Below are 21,082 nucleotides of genomic sequence, written 5' to 3' on the forward strand. Positions count from 1 at the left end.
TACTCTTCCATCTATCAACCTATATCTTTCCAGTAGCAAAACAGTCTCATATCTTCTGCCATTTGTAGTGTCAGTCCTCTAATCATCTCCTTAATCAAATTTGTCTGGACTCCTCTTAGCAACTTCTTACTTATAAAATCTCTCATGTAATTTTGATGCCTTTCTTCTGTTTCCTTAATCAGCTTGTCTTTGATTGTCGGTAGTGTTATCAATGATGTTCCTAATAAAATTTCTCTCTTTAAATCCATAAATTCTTTTGTTTTCTTCTTCTTCTGTGTCTTGCCATCTGGGGTAGAGTTCCCCTCCATTTAATTCCTCTTTCAGTACTCCACTCTTTCCATTTTCAGAGACAAACCAATCACCATAAATATCAGCAAATTTAATTTCTTTATAGTTATTTTCCTCTTCGATTTTTAGGATTCTAACCACCACTTTTTCCACTTGATAAACATCTCCAACTTCTTCAACATATTTTACTTATAGATGCTCTAAGTCTCCCAACTTCTTCTCTATCCTCTCAAATGTGTTTGATAATTTCTGTATTTCTAAGAATATATTTTGCAGACTTAAAGTTTCTTTCTGCTGTTGAAATTGTACCATTATCTCCAGCTAACAAACACTGTTGCTCTAGCTTGGAAGGTTTTAACAAGATTAAGCATAGATTCACAATAAAGTTTTATTTTCACTTTTCTCTAGTTAAGGATATACTTCAAAGGGACATCTGTATGCTTTTCTTCTTATCACTCTCTATAAACAAGCAGTGAGACCTTAGAGTGCCAAGCTAGGATCAGTGAGAAAAGTAAGAGTGTTTCGTTTCCAATACACAAACCTCTAGCCTCCGAGTAGCAGTGTTATTGTTGCAATTTTCTTTGTTTCTTTTTGTATCTTTTTTGTATTTCAAGTTTAAAAAAAGTCCGATTCTTGAATGAGTTAGAAGAGGAGAATTTTAGTCCATATGTTACAAAGAATAATAAAAGAAAAAAAACAGAAGAAGAAAACTTAATCCATTCGTTTTAAAAGGCTTGCATAAATTCCATCCATGAACATAGCATTTAAAAAGATAACCCACTGTCCAAAACCATTCCAAATTTAATTCCGCTGCTTATTTCTTCTGTTCTCAAATTTAAATTAATTTTAGGTTTTTTTATAGGCAGTCTCTTTTAAAATGGTAAAAATTCTTCACCAGCTGGAAACACTTTCTCTTTCCGTATCTTTCCGTTTTGGAGCCGCCCCGACTTCATCAGGCTAACGGCTGGATTTTTTGAAGAACTTCTCTTGGATCGATCAGGGACTTTGCAATGTCCCTGAGATCAGCAAGATGTATTCTTCCTGTTCACTGTCTCTGCGGGACGGTTTAGGTCCGATTGGACCACCCAGCGGCAAAAGTATCGGCTGCGGTCTCGGAGCATCGAGACCGCACGTCCGTATCATCGCGACGTTGGCTCCTCCTCTCTTCACAAAGTTTTTGAGTGAACCAACTGAGGTTGCTTTTTTGTTCAGGAAGGGCAGAGACTTAGAAATGGTTCACTGAATTTCATTGATTGTTCTAAATGATCAGAATAGAAATATCTAAGATATTTGCAAGCATTAAGGAAAAAAATGATGTGGATATATTCTTTTGCTGAATAATCTTAATAATATTTTTGTTATATGTGCCCATATCTGATAAAGATACTGCTTAACAAAATATAATCAAGAATTTAATCTTTTGCTCAGGACTATGTGCATGCATGAACAATATAGTAGAGTTTGAGTCTGGAGAAGCACCTGGAAGATCAGAGAACAGAATATTACCAGTATCCAGTAATCAAATTGAGCCTGTGCCAGGTGAAGTGTCTCTGATCAATAGAGGCATAAAATTTGATAAATATATATAAAGAAATGAATTTTGCTGGTTTCAAGGTGCTGCTGCCTTTACTATCCTGGTGCCCATCTGATGTCTTTGTGCCCACATATGCCTTTATCAAAAGAAGCAGGCTCGTTAGCAACCATTGGAATTCAACTGACCAGGAAGAATGCAGTTTAGCTGGGGAGGGAAGTAAAAACATAGTCATGCTTGACCCTGTGGACTTAATAGACACATAAGTTAAAAGGGCTTTGGACATCTTCTAATCTAAAACAGGAGACCCTCTACCATTTCAGACAAATCATTGTCCAATCTCTTCTTAAAAGGTTCCAAGTAGTAGATCCATTGCAAGCAAAAACTCTGAGGCAGATGGATTCCTCAAAGAATAACTTTATTGGAAATATCATATTGGCACATATCTGATGAAAACCAATCCGAGGGGCCCCTTGGTTTTTACCTAATTAAAAGTGAAAATTTTTCCCTCAACCCCAAACAATCAGTCACATGGCCCAATCAAGGGATCGTCCGCTGGTCTGGTGACATCACTCCTCCTTCCTCCAATCAGGTGAGAACATCCTTGGTTCTCAAGAGAAAGCATTTTAGTTTAACTACACAACCCCAGTTATGTCTAATCCCCCCCCTCCCTATCCTTCGCTCCAGTGTGGCAGCACGGAAGCTCCAAGATGGCTTTGGCCAGATCAGCTTCAGGGTTGACACAGGACTCCAATCAATATTTTCCATGAATTTTAAATCAGGCTATGGAAATTTCATATGATGTAGCGATTTACTAGATTTAATATTTTTAGAATCATAACATTGGAAGCTGTCATTTATGCCATCATGACTAATTTTTACTCAGTGTAGGAATCTAAATTAAAGGATGCCTGGCTATATTGGCTTGAACACATATGCTGCCCAGAGTCACCTTGTGTGAGATGAGCAGCCATATAAATTCAATAAATTTATATTTGATAATGCAGTGAAGAGAAACCCACCACCTGGATAATTATTTCCATTATTAAATTGATCTTTAAAATTGGGATTTCCCCTTCTAACATTCAATTGAAATCTGTCTTCCTAAAACTTTAGTTGATTATTTTTATTTCCTGCAGTCAGGAACCATCAGAAACAAATCTTGATATGCTATGGTATGTCAGGGTGACCTAAGTAACTCATATAAAAGTTCCTATGTTAAATTGTGTGAACTTGGCAGGCAGGTGTCTCAGGAAGTGTTTGGTAGCCTTTAAAGCCTCTGGTCTCTTCTGGAAGATACCTGGAAACACATTAGCTTTTTAAAATATACTTGCTGAAATTGTTTATGTTCGCTAAAAAGAGGAAATGATAAGGGACATGACAAAAATATTTTAACCATTTCTTCGGGATTAGGTCAAAGGGGTGGGAGGTGGGGGAAATATCTCTGTCCCTGAAGTTCCATTGGGCGTAGCTTCCTCAGGCTTTCTAGATTGCTTTTTACACAGTAAAAATGTACCTAATTTGCCTTTGGGAAAGTATAATTTGCAATCTGGAGTACAATTTAGTCTGTAGAGTTATAATTACTTCTTTGTTCCTTAAATTGGAATGAGTGAATCTATCAATATCCATTTTGCTAAGCTTTTTTTCCCCTGTTTTTTTAATTATTTGGTATTGAGCTATTTCTTTACCAGTCTGATATTAAAAAAGATCTGCATCAAAAATTGTATTCAATGTGTGTGTATTTCTTCTAATATATTTTAGCAGATATTTTCCCCTAATAAATAAATGTATCTTCCTGCTATACTTCTTTTCAGGCATTTTATTTTATTAGGATTTTTTTGTATGCAGTTTTTTCTAACATATATTATTGAATATGTTTTTTGAACTTCAAACTGTATTACATGATTCAGAATATTGGGGGTTTTAGGTCAAAGCTGTGTTCTGGTTTGTATAGAGTTTGGGAAAGTACAAATTAGAGAAGTTTATATTGCTGCACAGTATGAACCAAACACATTTCTCTTTTTTCCCTGTATCCAGCTGAAAACACTCGTCTAAATTGTAGGATGGGAAAGATTAGCAAACAAATCAAAAATATAAATGAAACCTCTCTAGCCAGGCTTGCATTATAGATAAACAAAAAGAAAGAAAACAAACAAAAAATGTAGGAAAAATAGAACATAAAAGGAAGTATGTCACCTCCACATGTGTTGGAAGAGTATGTAAACTCAATCTAAGAATGAATGCATTTTTTTTCTCTTCTAAGGATAGAATTATATCTGGTGTTAATTCAAATATTTTCTTGGTCGGGATTTTCTTAGATGCTGAGCTGGGAAAGTAACATTCATTCTCATCGGTACATTCAACAAGGTAACAGGACTATGTAGGTAACAGGAATATGTAGCACATATATTAAGCGCTACATTTGAACAGCCAAGTACAAAATTGGGTGCCAGAATTGCTCTAAGAAAGAAGAGAATGGCCATCCAGGAGATGAAATATGGCAAGTTGCTTTTTCACTTACCATTATCTCTATATATTAGAAACCTTTTCATTCACAAGAAGAAAAAAATCCATGTTCTCAAAAAACAGCAACTACTTATTTTCCTGCCAAAGCTTGGTTTCTTGTAACACGACAATAGGAAACATAAAGTGAAATAAGTCTTAAATTTGGCCTAGAACAGGGATGTCAAACTCAAGGTGCTTACATCTGACCCATGGGACTGCCCTGGAAACAGCGAAGGATCGGCCTGCAGTGTCTCTGATATATAGAAGAAACTAATATTGGTGGCAGCGAACAGACAGCGGCATCAGTGAACAGATGGCGCTAGGTGGCGGCAATCCCTGCCACCTAGAATAGCTGATTGGGGGAATTGCGGGAGGCCTATCCAACCACCAATCAGCAGCGAAGGCTTCAGCGGTCCCACCAACCTCCCTCTCTCCCACCACACTATTCGCTCTATAAGACGCACAGACATTTCCACCCACTTTTTTGGGGGGGAGGGGAGAGTGTCTTATAATGCAAAAATAAAGTGTATCATCCAATTACTGTATTTACTTATCCACCTTGAAAGGCTATTGATTTTGTGTGATCATACGACACCAAAAGTAAACAGGAAAATTTAAAATATGCAAATTTTAAAATATAATTTTAAAACATTCAAATAAGTATTTTAAAAAAATGAATTTGAGCCAGTGATGGAGCATTATAGCCTATTCTCAGATTGTTATTACACATGCAGATATCTTATTTGTCGTCTCCTCACTTACATTTTTTTCCCATTAGCAGTTAGGTTTTATGGCAACAGATCACTGACTGAAAGAATAATATGATTTTGTTCAAGAGAACGTTCATATTATGGAACCTTCTGAAAGTAAAAACAAGAGCTTTAAGGTTCAGAAACAGCTGCAGATTCATCCAGTCTCACAATGGACACTGAATTGACAAGTTCTGCTTTGGGAATGATGTTGCAAGTGCTCAGGGCACGTGGATGGACTGATTTCTCATTTGTGGGAACCCTTATTTTACACCACCTCTGGCTCCTGGGGTCTAACCATTCTTTCTTTTCCCACCAAATACAGAGCTTCATTATCTTGTTTCTGGTACTTATCTGTAAACGTTAATTGAAATATATATGCCCTGTTTAATTACCCAGCCGTAGGGCAACAATGGCTAGAAGTATTAAGAAAACACCTAGTTCCAAATATGCAAATACATTTCCAGCACAAGTTGAAAATGCTTTTAAATGCAACAGAAAAATGAGGTCTTTGTAATCGGAAAATGTCATTTCATAACACCGTGTGTGTGTGTGTGTGTGTGTGTGTGTATCAAATCAAATGACCAAATCTAGGGGAAGTGGGAGTAATACTATGAATTTATTTCATTTCTCTTTTATTCTGGAACTATGAATTTTTATTGTTCTAGAATCTCCAGGAGCTTATATCAGAGTAGGGCCCTGAGATGGATATTTTGCCTAATACATGTTCAGCTTTAGTTACCGTAATTATACTGAAACCAGATTTTTATTATCTTGAAGCTTGGGGCAAACTTATAATGTGAAACGATGGCTTGTTTTGTTACTGTAACAGGGAGAAGAAAGCCCTTCAAATTTCATCTACATCATTCGGCTTCAGTTTGAATCATCAATCTGTTAGCAAGTCAATGCCTTTTTTATTTTTGTTCATACAGAACCGTAACTAAGCTTCAGCTTTCACATATACTTTATTTCATAACTGTTATCAAGTCATATATATGCATGCTAAGCTAGAAGTATTTTACTGACATTGTTGGTATTGGAATGAGTGAATCTGTCAGTATAAGTTTTGCTAAGCTTCTCTCTCTTATCTTTTTTCAATTACTAAATATTGGGCTATTTCTTTAACAGTCTGTTATTTAAAAAAGACCTGCACCAAAAACTTGATCCAATTTGTATGTATTTCTACTAATATATCAGTTTAGCAAAAACTTTCTCCTAATATATTTTTCCTGCCACACTTCTTTTTTTAGGCATTTCATTGTTTTTATGAGTTTTTCTTAACAAATATTATTGTGTGTGTATGTGTGTGTGTGTATATATATATGTGTGTGTGTGTGTTACAACCCCTGGTATGCCCAAATATGGGAGGAAGCTCACTACTCCCTCTTTCTGTCCTTCGGCTCATCGCAGAAAACCATCCAGGCAGAAAACCATATTTTTATTTTTAATTTTGCCTTTTTATATTTGTGTTGTATTTGTGCTGATAAATAAATAAAGGGAGACTAGTATAGATCCATTTCAAGCTATTTAGCTCTCATCAGCTAGCCATACCCTTACTGGGATTAATATGTAATACAGCCCAGGTTCAAATCCCAGTAAGGGTATGGCTAGCCGATGAGAGCTAAATAGCTTGAAATGGATCTATACTAGTCTCCCTTTATTTATTTATCAGCACAAATACAACACACACACACACACACACACACACACACAGAGAGAGAGAGAGAGAGAGAGAATTGCAAACTGCATCACATAACCAGAATTGTAGATTTTAGATGTGTTGTTTGGTATGGAGTTTGTTATTATTTTTACAAAATATCCAAGGCAATGAACATATCAAACACATTTTCCTCCTGCTATGTCTCCCACAACAACAATTATGTGAGGTGGTTTGATTAGCCCAAATCACCCAGCTAACTTTGAGGAAAGCTCTGCCTTGAACTCTGATCTAATTTTGGATGATATTTGGAACACTGACACTAAACATTTCTCTCATCTCTATCCTCCTATGCTGCCCGGCTTCCAGAGTATCAACCCAGCCTCCTATCTCCCTTTCAAAAGTATCTTCCTGCTTAGCCAATTCTATTTTTCAATCTCTCAAAGTACTTTCCCCTTGGTTTATTTCATCAGTCATTATCTTTATTATCTTCTCCTTTTCATCTTCTTGCTTTATTTCCTGGTTTTTCTGTTCTGTCTTTTCCTCCATTTTTTTCTTTTGACTCATCTCGTTCCTGGGATTTTTGGTTTTCATTCATTATTAGTTGCAGGGTATTTTCTATTTTCCCATTTATGCAATACAATAGGTTCTTTATCTCCCTGTAATTCTTTGTCATAGTGTCCTTAATGTGTTGAAACATCAACCACATTTCTTTTGAGATTTCACTTATTTCCTACTGATGAAGCATCTTGTCTTATTTTAGTAACTCCTTCTTTTACTCAATAGTCCAAATACAATATATTCAAGCCTAGTGTTGCTCCTCAGGAAGTACAATACTCATAATTCCTTATATTTCAAACTTATTCATTCAGTGCCATTTAAATAGTCCAGGAAGCTTTCCAAACATCAAAAATCACTTTACTTAAGTGTCTTCCTTATTCCCACAGTTGAGTTTCCAGTAATCATAAAATAAATAATTATAGAATAGTAAGTATCACCACAGTCCTTCAGATGGCTCTTGTTTATTTCTCTTATCACAAACTTTCCCAGGCTTGTAGGGGTAAGGTATATTTTCCATTCATCAGTAGATGGTGCCCTCAGCTTAGGTTTCAGTGTTGTTTCATAACTTGTTTAATCCTTTTAATTCAATTTATAGAAGCAAAGTCAGTTATTTAAGTAGATAGTTCCAGCATTTTAAAATGCCTTTCCAAAACAACACCTACCCAGTTTGAAAGTCCAATTTTCTATGCTTTAAATAGTTTTTCTCCCCTTATTTCCTTTCTTTCAGGTCTAGAGTTTTCCTCTGTATAATTGTTTGCAGCTTTAGCCAACAGTTCAAAGAGTCTCTTTTCCTGGATCCTCTCTTTCTGTTCTTTTTAAGGTTAGGGTCTAAAGCAAAAGGGAATCTTCTCACCCAACTCTAATCACTGTCTATCAACACTACTCCTGCACTTTCTTTGTTGCCTCGGCTGTCCCAGCTTCATGGAAGCCATGATGGCTGCCTCTTCTCCTTGTTGTGGATAAGAGGGGAAAAGCCCTGAGTTGAGGGGAAGAGTTGTGGCTCTCTGTGACCTACAGCGAGACCTCTCTTTTCTTCACCATCCCTACAGGGTGGCTTTAGCTCCTTTCAGAGCCCTCCAATGGGGAGAATGTGGCGCAGGAGCACAGAGATCCTCTCCTCACGTCCGATCTCGCTGCAACATCAGCCAGAAGTCGTCTACCTTTATTTTCTAATAGTCAGGATGCTTTTGGATCTGCCAGATAAATGAGTGCTGGATATATGAAATAGTAATATTCTAAAATTACTGCATGCCTAAAAACTATAAGCTGTATCTCTGAAGTGGTACCTTTTAATTTTTCTCTTGGCCATATTGATGAGAAATAGAATAAAATAAAATAAAATAGATATTCAAGGTCTGAATATTCAAACAATATATCAACTTGTTCTTGTGTTTGAGAACTATTATTATTTTTCTATAGGCATGTTGAAGAAATAAGAATTCCCGAAGAAGTACTTTGTCCGACAGGTACTGGGTTTTACATAATGCAGCATTCTTTTATTTCTTTTGCTTATGTAGCACTTTTTTCTTCATAGGGTATGTTTGCTTTTCATTCAATTTGCTTTTGTGTAAATTCCTTGCTGATTGCTTCTTATTTGCCAAAATCAATCCTCAATTTGTTCTATACCCAAATCTGCAGGGGAAACACTTGGCTCAGATAAAAAGGATACACATTTTTATTAATTGAAGGACCTAATGCAGGGGTGAGAATCAGTGAGTGTCTAAATATTCCTAAGCATATATTCTCAGCATCCTGCATTGTTGGTTATTGTCTCATTATATACAGAATTGTAGTTCAGCATCAGCTTTGCTCATCCTTCTTTTTATATCAATGCAAGGAATTCATCTTTTCCATGTAGCCCTTTTTTTCTTTTTTTCCCTAGATGGCTTCCAAAAGACTCAGACAAATACTTTTTTTGACAATCATACTGGTTTTTGCTGGCTTGTGTTTTTTGATCAAGTGGACTTCAGTTGGAGTATGCAAGTTCTGTCAGACTAAAACTGAGGACATGTTTTTAAAACAAAGCACTGGACATTTTCTGTTGGTACCTCATTCAGATTGTAGCCAGAACCCTCCATTTCTGGTCATTCTAGTAACTTCCTCTCCTACTGATTTAAAAGTTCGTGCAATAATCCGTGAGACCTGGGGCAAAAAAAAATTCATAGCAAATAAATTAATTGTAACCCATTTTCTTTTGGGAACTACATTGAATCCTGAAGAACAGGTTGCTGTGATTAATGAGAGTCTGAAATATGGGGACATCATCCAGAAGAATTTTATAGATGCCTATCATAATTTAACATTAAAAACTATGATGGGCATTGAATGGATTCACAAATTCTGCTCAGAGCCTAGCTTTGTAATGAAAGCAGACTCAGATGTGTTTATAAATACTTACTATCTGACCGAACTCCTCCTAAAAAAAATCCAGAATACCAGATTCTTCACTGGCTTTTTAAAACTAAATGAGCATCCAATACGGAAAATATCCAGTAAATGGTATGTGAGTAAACATGAATATCCAAGAAATGCATACCCTCCTTTTTGTTCAGGGACTGGCTATGTTTTCTCAGCAGATGTTGCCAGTCTGGTATATAAAATTTCTGACAATATTCCCTTTATTAAGCTGGAGGATGTATTCATAGGCTTGTGCCTTGCTGAACTTGATATCAAATTGGAAAACCTCCATTCCAAGCAAACCTTCTTCCCTGAAAGGCTTGAATTTTCATCTTGCCGCTTTAAGAAAATTGTGACGAGCCATTTTGTGCAACCTCATGAGCTGAAGATCTATTGGAATGCACTGGAGAGATCCATGGATGAAAAATGCCCTGATGGCTGAAACCCTTCTGAACTGGGGGCAGATGGTTTTGGTGAGGAAATATGTCAAAATTATCTTCAACTAGGCAACAGGCAAAAATCTATAATATTTTTCTTCTTAGAGACTTCATAGTTCATTTAGCCTGATGTTTCTCAGTCTCTGCACAGGTAGAATGTTTGGATGTTAATTCCTAGAATGCTTAGCAATGGCTATGCTGGCTGGGGATTTCTGGGAACTGAAGTCCACCCATCTTAAAGTTGAGAAACATTGATTTAGCTAAAAGGGTTTTGGCTACACTATTTTGCACACCAATCTTGTGTTCATTGGCTAAGGAACAAGTCTTATATTTAATTGTCTTACTCCCTAATTAAATTGCATAATATTTGCCTTTAAGGTTGAAAATCACACTTCCTCTAACAACATTACCCTTTTGAATGTATCAGTATTTTGTTGTTTTTATCAACAAACATTTTCCACTGTTATTAATAATGTTATGTAATGATATGTGGTAAAGATCCTGGGAGAGAGGGCAAAGAGATGCTGCCTAGAGAATGGTCAGGTAAGAGACATCATAGTCTGCAGCGGTAAGGTGGGCTAAGAAGCTTAGAAGAGACCCTCCCTATTTCTAGGGGCTAAAGGAGGTGGGAGGAGAACTGTATTTTCAAACTTGCAAGTTTCTGTTTATTGCTGTAGTCTAGCAATAAAGTAGAATTAGTTGATCTGGTTGTGTGTTTCTGTTTAGTTTATCTGATAAGGCTGATATATTAACACAAATCCAGGATGCTGTAACATTCCCATTTACTAATGTATGTTAACTGCATTGGTATACAGGTAATCCTTGACTTACAACAGTTTGGTTAGTGACCATTCCAAGTTACAGCAGCACTGAAAAAGTGACTTATGACCGTTTTCCACACTTACAAGCAGCATCCCCATAGCCATATGATCAAAATTCAGATGCTTGGCAACTGACTCATATTTATGACAGTTGCAGTGTCCTGGGTCATATAATCACCTTTCCCGATCTTCTCACAAGCAAAGTCAGTGTGGAAACCAGGTTCACTTAACAACCGTGTTGTTAACTTAAGAACTGCAGTGATTCACGTAACTGGGCCAAGAAGCTCATAAAATGGAGCAAAATTCATTTAACAACTGTCTCACTTAGCAACATATATTTGGGGATCAATTGTAGTCATAAGTCAAGGACTAGCTGCATTTATTTGATATACAGTAAATAATATTTGGCCATTTACTGGATAATCATTCTATGTCAAGGGTGAAATCCAAGGTTTTCCAGAAATGAAAGTTTCTATTAGCACAATCAGGAAGGAGATTTAGTTCTCCTGTAGCCTTCTTCCCCGCTGCCCCCGCCACATATCAGACTTCTCTGGAGGATGGGAAAAACTGTTCCAGTAGCGAAAGGTAACCTGGGGAGCTGTTGGGAGATAAGAAGAGAAGAATGACCCATTCTTCCTCTAAGGGTTGGACAGGATGAAGTTGGAGCCTGGGGACTGTATCTTTGGATATAATGGAGAATGTGGGTTGAGCTATCAGCTTTTTGGTTTCAAATCTGATAATGTTTTTACTACTATTGTTGTTGTTACTGTAAGTCATCCAGAGTTTGTTGGATGGTTATATAAATCTTTGGAATATATACATGAATATGTAGAAATATAGGTAAAAGCAAAGAGGTGTAATTTTTTTTAATGTCCCAGTCATCTTGGACAATTGAAACAGTGCATTTAAAATTCAGATGTAAAGTTCTTCAGTCTTTGCACAGAAATGAATGATTCCAAAGACATGCTAAACAATTAGATTTTTAACTGGCAAATGTTGAATATCTTTTCAATTTTCATCCAATGAACTGCTGTAACATCTATTTTATTAAAACAAAACAAAACGCATGGCTGAAAATTAAATGCTTGTAACTTCCACCAAACTTACTTCCAAGTTGGCCCTTGGTTAGAATTAGATGTACAGATATTTGTGAAAAACCAAATGTACAAAATATTTATTTTTTAAAATGGGCAAGTCCAATTACTGACAAGGAAGTTTATGTGAATCAGGAAAATATCTGTCCTTAACATTCTCAAACATGTAAGTGGTTGCTATTAATATGTTTCAACATTGGCTTTCAAGCTGATTTGACTTGAAATATTCAAGAGAATTTGATGCCATTCAGTTGCTGATTTACAGAAACTAAAATCCAAAGTCTCTATGTTGGGGAAAAGTATAATAAATATTTTAAGAATCTATATATTTTTAAAGGTTTAATGCGGTTCTTGACTACGTCTAGTTGCAGCTATCTAGGGCAGGCCATATTTATAAGAATTCATGAAAAAAAGAGTTTAATTTTAAAAATAAGTAACTGTATTGTAAGATTGGACAAAGATGGACTAGCCATTTTGGACATCTAAAGTAAACTAACAAACAATTTGAGTAGAAAGGATATTTTATACATATAAAAATTCCAAAAAATAATATCAGAAGCTTATATTACATTGTTTGTAAGAAACGTACATTCTATTATGTAAACATGGAAACTGTAATGTTTAAAATATTATGTTAAATAAAATGCTTTTTCTATTCTTGGATATTGCATTGTATTGCTTTGGGCTGCTTATATTTTCCTTGAGCATTTAGTTGCATATTTTCATTTTGCATTTTTTTCACATCCAACTTATGTATTATACATCATTCACAGCCTCACTATAAAATTCTTGAAAATAAAACCTCTAATGATATGCCTGGGTTCTAAATATGATTCCTAGGGCAAGAAATAACAACAGTTACCCCAGATTAATTTGATTTTTCAGATTTATTCAATTAAAAAAAAAGAAATTATGCTTTATAACAAAATCTCCATTCTAGTGTGTTTGAAGGAAAAATATTTTTTCATATAAATGACTGAAATGACATCTTCATAATTCATACATCAAAATTCTTGATGAGAAGGAATAGCAGTTCTTCCTCCTATCCTTCAAGGCCATTCCCTCTTCCTGCTATACCCAGGCATCTTTTCTTGTGTTTCATCTCCTAGCCTTCCTCAGAAAACCGAGGCTCTTTCAGATTGGTGTTTGAGTAAGGGCATTAACCAAAAGTAAGAGGATGGGTTTCATATTTAAACTGGCCAATTTCTTCGACAGAATATTTCTATTTATAGAATCAAAGCTTCAAGGGCTGCAATGGACACTCATGCACCCTCTCCACCCAACAACAGCCCTTCAGTGTTTGCACCACTTGCATACCCACCCTCTCCTGGCAGCAGCTACCTCTAGTCATGCCATGCTGGCCACTTATGCATGGCTCCTTCAGCCCTGTTGCACTCAGTCTACACCTCACTGGCCATTCACACACTCTTATGTACCACTTAGCACCAGCCATTAATCCGTCTATTGGTCGGTTTGCAAACCATCTGGGACTTGCAACTTCCTGTTGGTTTCCCCACTGACTTTGCTTATTGGAAGCCAATAGGAAGTTGTAAGAAGCTTCTTGCTTAATGACCTGCAATTATCAGTTAATAATGACAATGGGGACTTTTGAGATTGCTGTTGCTAAACAATGCAGTCATATGATATTGTCCTTTACAATAGCATCCTTTAGAGATAGAAATTCCCGTTCCAATTACCTTTGTTAATTGATAATGTGATATTCAGAAACATGATAAATTATTTGAAAGGAAGAATACCATGAAGTTATAAAGTCTATAGATTAAGGAAACTGAAAACATCATCTCTGAATTCAATGGCAAACTACTATTACAATCCTCTCCCCACAACATCCTACATGTATGTATGTATCCATCAGCATATGGATTATCAGAAACTGAATTCAGTCAAAGCAATATTTATTGTATGTTGAAAGTATTTGTATTTATGAATTTTATTATGATGTTATGACCCGGAATTTTAGCTTTATTATTAGCCTTTTAATAAAGGTGATATCAGCATTTTAGCATGGCATCCGAGTCTCCTCTTGAAGTTCAGGAAACCATCTCTTCTTTATAGCCAAATACATTTTTTTAATATCCAAAAACTAGTCAATTCAAAAACTAAACAATAGGGAAAAATATTCTGAAATCCATGAGTATTGCAAGCGTTAAAGAAGCAAGTTTGGACAGGAAACATAATTTTAAGTGTCTCTCTCCTTTCATGTCTATTAATGTCTTTTATTATTTGATTAATTACTTTCTGACACATTACATATACCAAATGAATGTATCTTTTGTTTCTGACTCTATATAAAAACTTGACCTCCCTTAATAAATAGTTTTTGTTTTGCCTGAATTACTTGACTCTTCTTATTTTCAGGTGAGTGAAGAAGATTCTTACCAGCTCCATGCCAACCTCAGGGTGCCTCAGTTTCTAGGTAACAATGTTGGGGCTATAATCCTATTTAGGGGTCTCCTTGATGGAATGGGGGAGGGTCAGAAAAATTAAGATGATGGCAATGACATTGTGATAGAAACCCAGTCTCTTTTACATTACCTATATGTGACCCTTGCAAAAAAAAGCGCAGGGCTTTGATCACCCAGTCACGGCTCTGATCTTCTTTCAATCCTGTTCCCAGTTATTGGGAAAATAAATGCCTCTGAAACATGTATGTATGTATCAATGGTGGGTTTCAAAATTTTTTAGAACCTCTCCTGTAGGTGTGGCCTGCTTTGTGGGAGTGGCTTGCCGGCCATGTGACTGGGTGGGAGTGGCTTGCCAGCCATGCAACCGAGTGGGAGTGGCTTGGCAGTCATGTGACTGGGTGGGCATGGTCAACTTGTAAAATGTGGTGAAACTCACTTAACAACGCTCTTGCTTAGCAACCAAAATGTTGGCTCAGAAACTCTGGCATTTGAAGCACACAAGTCTTAAAGCTGTCAAGTTACAAGACCCTCGTACCCCAACCCTTTAGAAAAAAAAACTCAGGGGTGTTCAAACTTGACAGCTTTAAGACTTTAAGGTTTAGATAGGATTCTTAGAGGCGGGCGGGGCAATTGGTGAGCCAGCCAATCAGTGAGTGGTGGGCGGGGCAAGCATGGTGTGGACGGGCGGGGGAGGGAGCTGGAACCGGTTCTAAGCAGCACGGTAGATTTGTGGAACCTCTTCTATAGAAGAGGTTAGAACTGGCAGGAACCCACCCCTGGTATGTATGCATGTATGTATGTATAAATAGGTGCTTTAATATATGTGTAGATAGATAGATAGATAGATAGATAGATAGATAGATAGATGATAGATAGATAGATAGATAGATACATAGATACATAGATAATAGATAGATGATAGATAAATAGATAGATAGATAGATAATAGATAGATAGATAGATAGATAGATAGATAGATAGATAGATAGATAGATAGATAGATAGATAATAGATAGATGATAGATAGATAGATAGATAGATGATAGATAGATAGATAGATAGATAGATAGATGATGATAGATAGATAGATAGATAGATAGATAGATAGATAGATAGATAGATAGATAGATAGATAGATAGAAATTGAGAGCTGGGGGGGTGTCCTGGTGTAATTGCCAAGTAATAATAATAATAGAAAATACCAATAGCTAGGGTGGAAGGCAACAGGATAGAAAAGGCTGTAGCTCAAAAGCATTTTTTTCTCATTTTAAGTATTCAACACTCTTGTAAGTCCCAAATATTTTGTGTAAAATTAGGTCCCGTGGAAAGCCTGTGTAGTAGTATAGGTTTGCCATATTTTAAACAGTTCTATGGTTGAAAACTGAGATAATTACAAAGATTTTTTTTTCTTTGCCATCTAATAATCTTTGTCCACTCACCATATTTGACCCTCTTTTTTCCTTCTGATTCTGCTAACTCTTTAAAAAAAACCAAGAATATTATCCTGTCCTGAGTCTGAGGGAATTGTTTTGTGATGACATACATTTCTACCTGCTACTTTAGGCTGCCAGGCCCAGATTTGCCATCAGGAGGCTTTTCTCTTCCTCGGAGAGAAGAAAGATGGTTTCCCCTGTCACGAAGAGGCTTCAAGCGGCTATGAAGAAAGTGGGTCTTTCACTGTCTAAAAGGCAATGAGCAAAACATTAAAGTGTAGGATCGGGTTATGAGAAGCAAGGGTGGGCCAGGGTAGAAGTGAAGGGCTTGGTGGGTTGCAGAGGTGGGGCCTACTGTAACTAGGCCTGAAGAGAAAGATTTATGGAGCTAATCTCCGTGGAAAATTTTACTTAGAATTTCTCTGTAGAGAATCATAGGAGGAAGAGTGCAATTGTGGCCAACATCTCCTGTAAAAGAGATGGTAAAACTATACAAATATTCTGTTTGGTTTTAATGTTCAGGAGTACAGGTAATTCTTGACTTATACTAAAGAGTTCATTTAGTGACAGTTCAAAGTTACAACGGCACTGAAAAGAAGTGACTTATGACCATTTTTCACAATTATAACCTTCGTAGCATTCCTATGATCAAAATTCAGATGCTTGGCAACTGGTTCATGCTTACGACGGTTTGCAACCTTTTGACAAGCATGGGGAAGCCAGATTCACTTAACAACCAGCTTGCTAACTTATCAACTGCAGCGATTCACTTTACAACTGTGGCAAGAAAGGTTGTAAAATGGAGCAAAATTCACTTAACAAACGTCTCACTTAACAGAAATTTTGGGCTAAATTATGGTCATAAGTTGAAGACTATCTGTGTATTCCTTTCTGATTTTTTTCCCCCTTTGGTGGTTCTTGACTTCATTTTAAAGCCAGTTGTATCTTGCCGATCACTGAAAGCTACTAAAACTAAATCTTACATTTTTTTCAGTGAAGCTTTAAAGCTATTCATTGAGGATGATGAAAAATTCATGTTTGCATTTAAGGTGCAAGTTTTAAATATGCAGATAATTTCAGGGTGGGAAGGGCAACATTCATATACATACAAGAGATTCTTGTAATTACGTTTTCCTCCCTGGTAGATATGAAAATATATGTTGTGTGCAGAGTACACACATTTAAGTAAGAGATCCAGCTTAAAAGCCCTTTTATTTCAATCTGCTTACTTTAAACTTGAAGGAATCCATTTTGAATGTAGCTCCCACAATTGGGATAAGCAACTCTTTGAGCTCAATAAAACTTAATGAGTGTGTGTGTGTGTGTGTGTGTGTGTGTGTGCGCGCACTCACACACACGCACACGCACACACACACATACATACACATACATACATACATACAGCTTGAATCTAGCAAGACTCAAGAGTGGCTGAAATTTTTTGCTTACAGGTAAAAATGTTAAAACAAATATAGTACAATAAGGTAACAAATTTTGGTATAAAATAAAAGCAATAAACTTTAATAAGAAGGAAACTAAAGCCATTGAAACATAGAATATATTTTAGAGCTTTTTTTAAACGCCAGGTTTTAACAAGTCTCCTAACATAACATGGTGGAAACCAGTCTGATCTTGGTTGTAAGCGATTACAAAAAAAGAAGTTCTGTTCTGTCCCTGTAGATGGCAGCACCTAAGAGAAGGGACCTGGAATGAGTCTATTCTGTTTGATCTTATATGAAGAGCAGAAGACATCTTTAAAGCTATATAAAGCTTTAAAGACAACAACCAGCACCTTGAATTGTACTTGGAAGCAGGCTAATAATGATGGCCCCGCATGTGCGGTGGAGCTGGAGGACAGGGATGTGCCACGGTTCCCACAATAGCCAACCTGACCCCAGGCGGACCGGTTGTTAAATTATTTGAATCCCCACCAGTGGGGATGCCCTAACTGTTGTAAATACAATTACAGGTTGTAAGCCACTTTGTTGATATATATATCCTGTTCTCTGACATTTCCTTAATAATGTGATTCTAGTAGCATATTTTGTTATTTTTTTTAACCAGGAAAGATATTTATATTCTCATAACCCTGTTAATGTATTGCTTTGTTTGGATTTCAAATGTCCATACTAAAATATAATTTTAAATTTTTTTTAATATTTTAATCAATCTGTATCTACCATCCATGTTTTTATTGTTAATCTTTACATTTTATTGAGCATTTCATCACCATCAGAAAAATGTTTTTGAAGAGTCGCAATTAAAATGGTTTTAATTAATTAATAACAGAATATATGTATGAATATATGTGAATATATTAATTTTCTTCTTTTTCAGATTTCTTTCAAGAGACAGTTTCTTATTTATCTTTTGTTGGTCCTGGCTTGTTTGATCACAATCATCCTCTTGAATTGTGTTATCACATTTAGTACGAAGGAAAGTTTTTTGGAATTGCCTGATATAAATTGCCATAAGAATCCTCCATTCCTAGTAATATTGGTATCAACAGAACTTGGTGAGAGAAAGACCCGGATGGTAATTCGTAAAACATGGGGAAAGAAAAGAGTATTAGCTGACAAACTGATTGTAACTTTTTTTCTCTTGGGAAATCATTTCTGGCAGTATAAACCATTTAATGTGACTATGGAAAGCTTACATTATAAAGATATAATCCAAAAGAATTTTATAGATTCATACAGTAATTTAACATTAAAGACTTTAATGGGCTTTGAATGGATTCATAAATTCTGTCCACAAGCTAGTTTTGTAATGAAAACTGATTCTGATATGTTTGTGAATGTCTATTATCTGATAGAACTTCTTCGGAAACGAAAGAGTACTACTGAGTTATATACAGGTTCTATAAAAATTAATGAAAAGCCAATAAGAAATCCAGACACAAAATGGTATATAAGTGAAGAGGAATATCCAGAAAACATTTACCCTCCCTTTTGTTCAGGAACAGCTTATGTTCTCTCCTCTGATGTTGCTAGTCAAGTTTATATAGTTTCAAAACACATCACTGTTCTTAAATTGGAAGATGTTTTTATAGGTATGTGTGTTGCAAAACTTAAAATCCAACCTGAAAAACTTCATTCAGAACCTGTCTTTTTTCCAGAAAAAGTTGTTTTTTCTCTTTGTCACTACATGAAAATTGTTACAAGCCATTTTACTACTCCTAGTCAAAACCTTATATATTGGAATGCACTGGAAAGACATATGGATGAAAAATGTTCAAATGATCAAAAACCTTTACAATTAGTGTATGGGAGTTATGACAGGCATACTTGATTAGAAGCATACTGTAATTCACTTGCACTATGGTTCTATTGGGGGTCTGTTTAGAAATCAATCCCATTAAGTTCATTTGGATTGCCACCTGCTTAAATGTCTATAGTTTTGTAACTTTTCTGCATGTTACATAGGTTCACTTACTATAAAGATTATAAACTGTGTTCTATATTTATTTAAATAGCACCATTGCTGTGTACACAGAAAAGTTTTCTCTGTTAAGCATTTTGCAAATTTTCCAATAGAAAGATAATTTAAAGTGTTTTTTCCCACTGAAACTTGTGAAGAAAAATGTGAGGTATTGTTAATTCAAGGGGATCAGCAAATGTAGAGGTTACCAACACTTTAGTAGAAAACAAATAGATGCTGAAGTTGTATAAGGTGATACAGAAAATGAAAATTTGTATTTTGCAGGAAACCATCAAGTATTTCAGAATTTTGACTTAACAATGGGCAAGAAATTGTGTTAAACTTACAAATAAATCAAATAAACCAATAAATATTTATTTATAAACAGAAATTTATCCTTTGCTTTTTATATAAAAATATATAGCGTTTTTATATGTTGTGGCTATACTCTTTATTTTGAAGCTATATTTCTTCAAAATTAAAATTAACATAGCTAACCTTTTATCTGTTTGTCAAATAAGAGGTTTTGGATAGCAGATGTTCACTACACTGAGATCTCTTGTTTTTTCAAGAAAAAACAATGTTGAAAAATAAATCTTCCACTGACTGTGAGTAAAACCTTCTATACAGTTTCCGCATATCCTTTGGAAGCAAACAGTTTGATACAGGTATTAACACTTAAATCATAAGAGCTCAAGTAAGGAGTGTGTCAACACACTTATTTCTCTCACCCAACTCACTTTGTGTCCTGGACTGAGATCTAGCAATTACCCAGTACCCAGGAAAACTTTTCTGAGTTTCTGGTAATCTAAGCTTATTAGCTGTTCCATCTTTCAATGTAGCAAATCTAATATATGATTAGGATATTGATCTAAAATATTTTAGAAATTTTCCAGAAATCCCTACAGACACTGTTTAACTCAGAATATCTCTGCTAAAACCAGCTCCGAGGTGTCATGAAATAATTTTACTTCAAGATACCTATGTTGATTTTTACAGAATTATCACTATCTTAAAATTATTATACTTTACTCAACTTGATATGATTAGCCATAAGATTCAAGTAGTTCTCCTTTAGGTTTGGCAAGCTGTTGACCTATTCTTCCCTAATCCTATGTGATGTTAGGTATAGTAAACGTTTGCTACCACATCCTATGCATGAAGAAAAACTAGACAAGGATTGCTATTTGCAGTATTATAATGTTGATAGATGATTTGTAAAACAAGCAACATAAAATCTTGTTGCTTGTTAGAATCTGTCTTAGAATTGGTTACAGATGTGAAGTTGATAAATGATTAAAGGGTTAAACATGAACCGTTTGACAAGCTATTACCACTTAAGGAAAGGAAAAGGGGAAGTGTTTTTGAATATTTCTCTTGTATTTGAGCTTGTCATACCATCCATTGTAGAATTCTTCAATATTTTATCAATCTCACAGAGAGTGGACCAGGTAAAAGAAGATTGCTCAGGAAAACAGAAAGCACTAGATACCCTGACCAACTGATGAAGAGGATCTTTTTTCTTCAATATTCTATTGGCTCATCTCTCCCTTTGATTATTTTACGCTATTTTTCTGTGAATGTGAAGGTCTTGTCCTCTTTTCCCAATGTCTTCATTTGCATTAGCACCTTACATCAGCTTCTTCAGCATTTTATATCAACTCAACAGCAAAATGTGAAAGAGAATGGGACAAATAGAATGTATCGTAGGTCCTTACATGTCCAGGAGAAAACAAAGGTTTGTCTTTTTGATATGGCTTGAT

At 35.7% G+C, this 21,082-nt stretch overlaps 1 protein-coding gene across 2 annotated transcripts; it reads left to right on the forward strand.

Moving 5' to 3' along the window:
* Nucleotides 1–9,173: 9,173 nt before the first annotated feature.
* Nucleotides 9,174–19,639, forward strand: B3GALT5 (beta-1,3-galactosyltransferase 5). Of its 2 annotated transcripts, none has more exons than XR_014175174.1 (3): nt 9,174–10,161; nt 14,420–14,477; nt 16,030–16,082. XR_014175174.1 is itself a non-coding variant. In XM_081950396.1 (3 exons), the coding sequence occupies exons 2-3, from the start codon at nt 16,087–16,089 to the stop codon at nt 19,188–19,190; spliced, it is 999 nt and encodes a 332-aa protein (XP_081806522.1). In that variant the 5' UTR covers nt 14,418–14,477; nt 16,030–16,086; the 3' UTR covers nt 19,191–19,639. The 2 variants fall into 2 exon arrangements, 1 of the variants encoding a protein (XP_081806522.1); XM_081950396.1 differs by lacking the exon at nt 9,174–10,161 and adding an exon at nt 18,237–19,639 and having other exon boundaries at nt 14,418–14,477; nt 16,030–16,131.
* The last annotated feature ends 1,443 nt before the right edge of the window (nt 19,640–21,082 follow it).

Source organism: Natrix helvetica (assembly GCF_964273705.1).
Source record: "Natrix helvetica genome assembly, chromosome: 4".
In the NCBI taxonomy this organism is placed as follows: Eukaryota; Metazoa; Chordata; class Lepidosauria; order Squamata; family Natricidae; genus Natrix; species Natrix helvetica.